The sequence below is a fragment of the Dicentrarchus labrax genome, unplaced genomic scaffold (genome assembly GCF_905237075.1).
Source record: "Dicentrarchus labrax unplaced genomic scaffold, dlabrax2021, whole genome shotgun sequence".
Lineage (NCBI taxonomy): Eukaryota > Metazoa > Chordata > Actinopteri > Moronidae > Dicentrarchus > Dicentrarchus labrax.
Window position 1 is genome coordinate 6,246,577 of NW_026136722.1, and position 9,223 is coordinate 6,255,799.

The window sequence follows — 9,223 nt, forward strand, 5'->3', positions numbered from 1 at the left end:
CACTGAGCCTCTGGGCTCAGCAGGGACCCATCTTGGGAAGCAAAGACCCCATACTCACACACACACAGTGAGGCCACTAAATTGTTGCTTTTTTCCCCTTTTAATTAAAAACATTACAGATCCATTTTGATCATTACGTACTCCAATTACTAGCACTTTTGGGTTAAGTTAATCAAAATCCTGTTTAAATGCTATTTCATATATAAAGCATTTTCAGTGTTGGAATGTAGTAGGGTTAGTGATAACTTAAGATGGGAACAAAGGGAATACTATAAGGCTCACGGCTCGTCAGACTCGTGCTATCACAATATTGACATGTAAGAAGTCACAAGTAGTACAGACAGTTTGATATCATGCTGTGAAAAAACGACTTATTCCCCAAAAGCCAACTCCAGGAAGTGCTGCAGAAAAGGGGGCTTCAAAACAAATAGGCTTGTTTTCTGTTTGGCCGAGAACATGAAGAGAAAAAAAGAAAAAAGGATTATGCAGATCCAACCAAACCGTGACAGAACCTCGTAGTAATTTAGGAACACCATTTACTGTAGCTCAAATAAAACAATTCTTTCTCATATTACAAGCTTTATCTTTAATACAATTTAATATTCCATCTGTGTGATGAAGTGTTGTCAAATGTGTTAAACTGGGATGTTTGGCATGCATGGTGTTCAAGTCATCATGAAGTGTCATGGTCGCGCCTGTCCTGGATGACAAAACAGACTGTTACAAACTGAGCCAGCACATTAGAACATTTGCATTTCTCACCATTTTATATGTCAGGCATATACTCATCATCACTACACTTCACTGGTTGGCATTTCCAAAGATTTGCAGTGGTTGATTAATATAAAATGCAGAATGAAGGACATTTCACAACACATACAACAAATTAAACTGTCTGAGGATGCATGTTTTAACATTTGAATCATCACACTGGAATCACCTGAATGGTACATTACTTGGTATCAGATATGGAGACAATAAAACAATGCACAATTCTACATCAGCTGGATTTTCCACAATAGGTTGGGTCCAAACATTATGTAAAATGATTCATCCAGTATGGCAGTATAGTTTTTGAGGTACAGAAACCTGCAGAGAAAAACTATCCGTGTTAAAGACTATCCGTATTGTAATCCCATGGTGCAAATAAGTAACTATCCATTAATAATCCATAATGTAACCACCTCTACACTTAAATCCACTAAAGCTGTTTAAATGTACCTTGCACTACTTGGTTCACTTTCAATGCAGAAGTCAAACCACAGTTTGGTGCCATCTTCTGGAGACTGACATTTTGTTCAGACTGACAAGAGATTTTACAGTGGTGCATATTTATCATGCAGTATTATAGTGCACAGTATTATCACACACTACTGTGTTTTAATGTGATGAATATGACAAGACATATATAATTATTATTGAACAGACACACCCAAAGCATCTTATACACAATTATAACTATTTAAGGTGTAAGTCTTTTAACACAGATACGTTAAAAAAATAAAGCTCAATGTGACTGCATAATACAAAATATATTACAATCAATAAATTACAATGCACAGTCATTGTATAGGCTATATTCAGTACCTTTTCTCGTTGCATTTATTAAAATGTGTGCACATCCAAAATGCTTAGATCGTGCCTACATTGTAAAACAAATGCTACTCACTATACTTATAGTGTATATATATCAATATATATACTATATAGTATTGCTAAATATCCACTCCTTTGCACTGACTTTGCAAGCTAAGGGTTAAGGCAGCCAGCGCCTTACGCACAGGTGTCTCGCCAGTCCTCTATGAAACAGCGGCTGCAAACTGTTGGCGAACTTTTTTTCCCTTTTTTTTTTTTCTTTAATTAAGTTGATCATAACTGTAACTCAGCTGGGATTTGCTGTCCGACTAGACAGGCCACTGTAATTCATGTAGTTAGCTCTTAAGTGGGTTTGCTCACCGCAGCCCTAATCTCTTGCTACTATTAAACGTGGAGCGACTAACCTGGAGGAGCTTTCCACATCGTGACAGGTCCCGGACGCTCCTCTTTCCGCTGTTTTTAACTGCATCTGATTCCAGTGGTTAGAAAATCAATTACGCGACAGTTTGGAGATAGTTTAAAGAGTTTTTCAAAACTTTAAAGTCGAGTTAAACTTTTTTAAGATTTTCTTTTTTTATTTACTGTCCGTCCTGTTACGCGCCGGATATGTGGTGGATGCTGTTTCCCCGATGGATTTGGTTTCTTCTGGGACATTGCTACACCATTCTCCTTTATATGGATAGCTGCCGCGTGAGAGCAATGCCCATGCCCATGTCTGTGGCAAAAGTGGTGTACTCTCACGCAGGTCTGTGCCCGAACGACCTGAACCCCAACCTGTGGGTGGATGCAATGAGCACCTGCATGCGCGAGTGTGAATCCGACCAGGTGAGTAGACCTGCGGCTGATGAAACGGTGAAAGCTGTGAAATATGTGGACAATGGGGCAAAGGCGTTTAGACGCAAAGACAGTCCGTCTGCTGCTGTTGGAAGAATATTAGTGAAACAGGCTGTGTGGCCAGCTCTTAAAACAATACAGTTTTAAGTATTGTGAAATCTATCTATCTATCTATCTATCTATCTATCTATCTATCTATCCAGATTGTCCATAATATCAGATTGTGTCAGTGCCCAACAATTCCTGTTGTCCTTTTCAGTGTTCATGAGCTGCTGCCTGGGGGTTACAAGAAATACAGCAAACAGAAACCCAGCTCAACAGAAATAATCATAGTGGTTATGTTATGTTACACATTTTTTAACTTAATGTATTTATTTTTATTCATGCTGTTTCATTTAAAGAACCTTCTGATCTAAATTCATTACAATGAAATCAGCAGGAGGTGTTTCGTAAAGAACGATCTCGCCAAGAATCAAAGCAGTTTCTCAGTTTCATGCAGGATTTCTGTATCTCAACTGTAAAAGGAATAAATATGCTGGTATTTGGTACAAAAGGTTTTCTTTCTTTTCCAACTGTAGGACTGTGAGTCATTTGAGAAGTGCTGCCCTAATGTCTGTGGTAACAAGAGCTGTGTGGCAGCACGCTATATAGACATCAAGGGCAACAAGGGCCCCGTTGGAATGCCAAAGGGCGCCACCTGCGACAAGTTCATGTGCTCTCAGCAAGGGTCCGAGTGCGACATCTGGGACGGCCAGCCTGTTTGTAAGTGCCGGGACCGCTGTGAGAGAGAACCCCACTTCACATGTGCATCTGACGGCATGACCTATTATAACAAGTGCTACATGGATGCAGAGGCCTGTTCCAAGGGTATCTCTATCTCTGAGGTCACCTGCAGGTAACATGTTAAGTATTTAAGATCTCTACTATTTGTTTTTGGTGTTACGAGGTAAAGTTGTTTTGTTTTAGTCCTCAAAATTAAGACATTTGAAAACCTTTTTTCTGGCTGTAGCATGGAAGAATAAATGTATTAATACAGTCTTATAGTAATTAAAGAAGAGTCTTTGATGCATCCTGGCTCTGATTAATTCCTTTCTTATTCAACCTACTTACAGGTACCACCTGACCTGGCCCAACACCAGTCCAATCCCTGCAGAGACCACCTTACATCCCACCACTGCCCTCCAGACCACCCTCCCAGCTGACATCCAGCTCCCCACCATACATACTGGCCCCACCCAACAGGCTGTTTTTGTGGGGGAGACAGCTAGCTTCCTGTGTGAGGTGACTGGGAAGCCACGTCCGGAAATCACCTGGGAGAAACAACTGAAGGGCAAAGAGAACACGGTAATGAGACCTAATCATGTCAGAGGGAACGTTGTGGTCACTAACATTGGCCAGCTGGTCATATACAATGCGCAACTTCAGGATGCCGGCATCTATACGTGCACCGCCAAAAATGTCGGGGGAAGCGTATCATCACACTTTCCCTTGGTAGTGATCAAAAGAGAAGCGAAAGGTAAGAACGCAGAGGGGAATAGTACCAACCTGCCATTTCCAGCTGAAGAGTGCCTTAAGAGTCCAGACACAGACGACTGTGGGGAGGAGAGCATGAGCTGGTACTATGAACCAAAGAGGAACAATTGCTTCACCTTCACCTACAGTCAGTGCAATAAAAACCGTAACCATTTTGACACCTATGAAGCCTGCATGCTGTCGTGCGGAGGAGAGCTGGCAGCTCCCTGCAGCCTACCGAGCCTCCAAGGGCCTTGCAAGGCGTATGAGCCTCGCTGGGCTTACAGCAGCGGCCTCAAAAAGTGCCAGTCCTTCGTGTATGGAGGCTGCGGTGGCAACGAGAACAACTTCGAGTCTAAAGAGGCCTGTGAAGAGATGTGTCCCTTTCCGAAGAACCACAACTGCAAGATATGTAAACCTCGAGGCAAGATGGTCACCAGCTTCTGCAAGAGTGACTTTGTGATCCTCGGGCGTGTGACTGAGCTGACAGAGGAGCAGGAGTCAGGCCACGCTTTGGTGACAGTGGAAGAGATTCTGAAGGATGAGAAGATGGGCCTGAGGTTCTTTGGTAAAGAGCCCTTGGAGGTGACTCTTCTGAACATGGACTGGAACTGCCCCTGCCCTAATATCACTACAGCCAACGGGCAGCTCATCATCATGGGGGATGTTCACAACGGGATGGCCGTCCTGCAGCCCGACAGCTTTGTAGGCTCCTCCAGCACTCGTAAAATCAGGAAGCTTCGTGAGATTGTCCACAAGAAAACCTGTGATTTCCTTAAAGATTTCTCTGCTGTACAGTAGAGTGTTTGAGAGTCTCACATTCACTGAAAGTCAGTTACCTCACCAGTCTGACCGACTGCCAGTAAACCCAAAACTAGTAACTTATCTGTAACATCGGAGGTTTTGTTGCCTGTTTCAGATGTTTTTCGTTCCTTACTTTGTTCCTTATAGCTCTGTCGATCTAAAAAAAATCACTCCTCATAGTTCCCACTGTTGTCCCTGATCACTTTTGTCAGTTTTCATTCATGATTTTTTTCACATACGTTGTGTCAAAACTGTCCAAATAGCTCTTTTTAAAACAAGAATTAAGAATAAATTAGAATTAGACCGTTTTGATGGCCACACCTAGGGTACACAGGTAGAATAGTATTAGTTACAAGCATTCACCCTGTACAAAGTATTTAATCTTTGTAACTGTTTACTAAAATTTAATTATAGATTTCCTTTATCGTTATCTTGAGTACACTAATATCATTCCTTTAGCAGTATGTTTTTGGTATGTTTGCTTTACATTTTTGTGGGTTATCACAAAATAAACATTGTGTAATATCTGTCCTGAGTTCTTGAGCTCATAATAATGCAATTTGAAGCCTCAGTTTATGTACCAGAATCAAATAAGCTCTTTGGTTCCATATTTTGTGGAATTTGGTTTGATAAGTTTTAATTTACAATACAGAATATGTATATGGACTTCTGTACTTCATATTTATTTTTCTTGATCTATTTCTTATAGGACTATGGCGAGTATATACATAAAATCAGGAAGCTTCGTGAGATATGTATATATCTATAAATATATATACAGAAAGCTTCGTGAGATATGTATATATCTATAAATATATATACAGAAAGTCTCTCTGTGAGTTTAATTACATAGAGAACAGACATGTTTTTATGTTATCTATGATATATATTAGTGTTCATTCAAACTTATATGGAACATGATGGCAAAATAAATAAAGATGATTTAGAAACTACTACAGATGTCTTCGCTTTGTGATGTTGTTGTGCTGTTCCCTGTGTTAAAGACAAAGTACCCAACATGCTCACAGCTTATCAAAAGGCTCATGTGGTCAGTGCATGTGCTGTTCTGTAGTTGACATCCCTCCATCCATCCTCCTCCTTCCACTTGTATTTCACACACACACACACAGGGCCTAGTCTGAAGCAGGTCACATTCCAGCCCAGCTGTGGTGGCCTGCAGAGCTGTGTGTTGTGTTGTGTCTGGGTCTGGGGCCCTCGCATAGCACACACCCCACCGACCATCCACTGGCGGCCCCTTTCATGTGCAAGAGGCCGGGGTGAAGGGAAAGAGGAGGAGGAGAGGGATGTTGGCGGATTCTCTTTCTTTCACTCGCTCACTTGGCCACATCTGTGTTTAAGGGGCATAATAGAGAACAGAAAGAAGAGTTGAAGGAGAGTAAAAGTGAAGTAGAAATAACAGAATGTAACCCCTGAATTGAACTTAAGTGAGACTAGAGCTTGATGCTTTAAATATCTTCATTAACACAAAATCATTCTGTAGAACTTCTAGCTTTTCATACTGGAGCTTGTGGCTAAAAACTGGTGTGGTAGAGATTAAGACTCTCTAAAAATGAAAACACAAATGAGTATGCAGGTGCAAACCGTTACATTGTCAGTTGTCAGGTGGAGCTGCGGGATACCTTAAGAAAAAAATTAGTCCCCAGGATCAGCGGGGCATACAGGAAACAAAACATAAGGAGCCAACTAGCCACTGAATGTTTTCCCCCTTCCCCCTTCCCCCTCTGCCCTTATAGCCCCTTCTCTAACCCCCTTCCTCAGCCCTCTTCCTCAACTGTCTGCCCTCTCAGTCCAACAGACAGCCAGCCTTGGGCGGCGACCTCTGACCCTGCTAATGAAAAAGAGGCCACCAAGGAAAAGGCCACTTTCATTAGAACTGTTGACAAGTGTTAAGTGACTGGCTGAGCTCCAGACTAGCTCCACACGGTCCCCTTGATGCCCTACACATCACAGCCGGCTGCTGATTTCAGTATCAAGTTCACTTAGAGACCACCAGCCAGGCAGCCTGCCAGACAGACCATAATAATAAGCCAGACAGCCACAGGCACAAAGGGTGGGGGGGGGCACAATGCCCTCAGTGACACAGTATGAGTGAAGAACTTGTGTTCAGAGAGATGGTCGCCTTATTTTTAAGATAACTGATACAGAAAAAAAGGATTGATAACACACTGATTGTGTTGCTCATGCAATACACTGAGTTTTTGAGTGTGTTATGCTAGTAGCGGCTAATGTAGCCTCAAGCTGTTAGCCTCAAGCAGAGATGAGGAGCGGGCTCCATCTCACCTCTCTCTGACTCCGCAGGAGCCACAGAAGGCTTTACACTGGTTTTTCACATATGCAGTAGTCTACTCCCCAAGCTCTGTAAACAGACTTTGATGTGCAAAACTGATGAAGTTTCCCTTTAATTTTACATGGTTTCTCAGTCAAATTATTCCTTCTAAACTGGGATACACCAAAGATCAAAGCATCATTTTCAGTATCAGTCCACTGTGGTGAATCACTCCACATGCAGTCTACTGTGAAACAGTCACAACTTGTCAGACATAGGTGCATTGTGAAAAATTCTTCTTCTTTGCAATGCTGGGTCTAAAAGGTATATTGGTTGACATGCATGGTTATAAAGAAGGAGAAATATGTAGAAATAAGATAGAAAAAAGCTGAAGATATGGATAGATAGAAAAATTCTGAGGGAGAGAATGGACCAGAGCTTGACCCACTTTATGTGCAGGTGGTTAATCATGGTGAACTGATGTGTGCACACTGTGAGGTAAACTATAAACACACATTCCCTCACACAGTCATTCACATGTGACATACGCACCCACCCTGCCCTTAGACACATAATCACATCTTACATTCCCTCTTGCTTTCATTTTACAGTATAACAGTATAAGAAAACCTGACCTGTTATTGCTTTCCACTGCGGCTGCACGATATGTATATGTGTCAAACATTTTCTACCCATATTTTTAATGAACTTATTTCCAGTTTGAAAATTTTTTAGGAGAACTACATTACTGTTTTTTGTTTTTATTGCAATTAATCAAGTTGTCCACTGGGTGGCAGCAAAATATAGTGACTAGAGTAAGATTACTGTTAACTGGCCTAAACTGTTGCTTATCATGTATCATATACCTGTGTTCAAAGTTTTCATTCAGCAGCAATTGATAGTTATTTATTGTACATCAATATATATAATATATATATATAATATTCAATACATTTAAAGCCAAAATGCTGTACATTCAATGAGAAAACCTCACTTCCTCTTAGTGTCATTTCACTTGTTTCAGGAATCTTTAAAACATGAGCAACATCATCTTGAAATATGGTCGTGTATGGTTGTGTGCAGACCTTTTTTTAATGTCCTCTGCCAAATACTATTTATGACATAAAGATACACAATAAGAAGTTATGAGGGAAACTTTATTTGGTAAACAGTTGTCGTTTTTTATTGTCATTTCCTGTCTATTACCCACACATACACAGTGTCACTTGCCCAATGAATGCCTCCACAAGCAGTCAGCCAGATGGCCTGGTAGATTGTGCCCAATGCACTGGATGTATGCTGGTACTTGATGTGTGCAACACACAGACACATATGCACGCACACAGTGTCAATAACAGCTCTACAGGGCACAGCTGGTCTGTGTGTTGGGTTAGACTAAAACATTGCCAGATGGGAAGGGATAGAGAAGAGGGACAGAAAGACAGAAAGTCATAAATTACCAAGATAAAATGTGGAAGACCAGCACACTACATTCACAGAGTCTATAAATTCATACATGCATGTGCACAACAAACACAGTGAGTGCATGTGTGCAGTGTAGCCTATAATATATATAATGTATGCTGACACTAGGTGAGGAGCATAGGAGTGGTATTTTTACAGTCACACAAAGGTCAATTTGTGTTGGAGGATACAAATGACACATGACAGTTTTTGGTATTAGATGGTTAAAAAAAACATAGACTGATAGGGTCTGCACATTTGCAAATGCCTGACCATGCCTGCTTAACAATATGGCAGTGTGTGCTGACAAAGAGAGAAATGGGAGGATGGAGTGTGGAGGACGGAAGATTAGACATAATACAAAAAGAAAACTGAATATAGGAAAGAAGTGAACAGATAAAAGTGCATGGGGGATAAAGAGAGGGGAATCAAGGAAGATAAGGAGAGAGGAGGAAGGAGAAGAGGACAGAGGGAGGACATGGAGGAGCAGAGGGTATGAAGGGGGCTGGGATGAGTGAACGATGAAAGCAGAAAGGTCATCGTAGCATAAGGAGGGTGTAAATTGTCCAGAACATAAAACTGCTGCTGTCGACTCTAGGGGATTCTTTTCCCCCCTTATCTTTTTGCTTTCTAAAAATAGTACTTGCTCAATGTAGGGGGAAACTAGGACACTGTTACCTCTCACATCTCTCTGTTGTACTTACTTTATTACTTGTAGATATTACT

At 41.3% G+C, this 9,223-nt stretch overlaps 1 protein-coding gene across 1 annotated transcript; it reads left to right on the forward strand.

The window, feature by feature from the left end:
• The first annotated feature begins 1,778 nt into the window (after window positions 1–1,778).
• On the forward strand, window positions 1,779–5,525 carry wfikkn2a (info WAP, follistatin/kazal, immunoglobulin, kunitz and netrin domain containing 2a). The gene is made up of 3 exons (XM_051388197.1): window positions 1,779–2,421; window positions 3,009–3,325; window positions 3,543–5,525. Exons 1-3 carry the CDS (start codon window positions 2,203–2,205, stop codon window positions 4,741–4,743), a joined length of 1,737 nt encoding a protein of 578 aa, XP_051244157.1. The 5' UTR covers window positions 1,779–2,202; the 3' UTR covers window positions 4,744–5,525.
• The last annotated feature ends 3,698 nt before the right edge of the window (window positions 5,526–9,223 follow it).

What these genes read in the sequence shown, in the direction of transcription:
- wfikkn2a (XM_051388197.1), top strand. Translation starts at nt 2,203, where the DNA reads ATGTGGTGGATGCTGTTTCCCCGATGGATTTGGTTTCTTCTGGGACAT. An exon ending in GCGAGTGTGAATCCGACCAG is followed by an intron (nt 2,422 to 3,008) that starts GTGAGTAGACCT and finishes TTCCAACTGTAG; the next exon opens with GACTGTGAGTCATTTGAGAA. An exon ending in ATCTCTGAGGTCACCTGCAG is followed by an intron (nt 3,326 to 3,542) that starts GTAACATGTTAA and finishes ACCTACTTACAG; the next exon opens with GTACCACCTGACCTGGCCCA.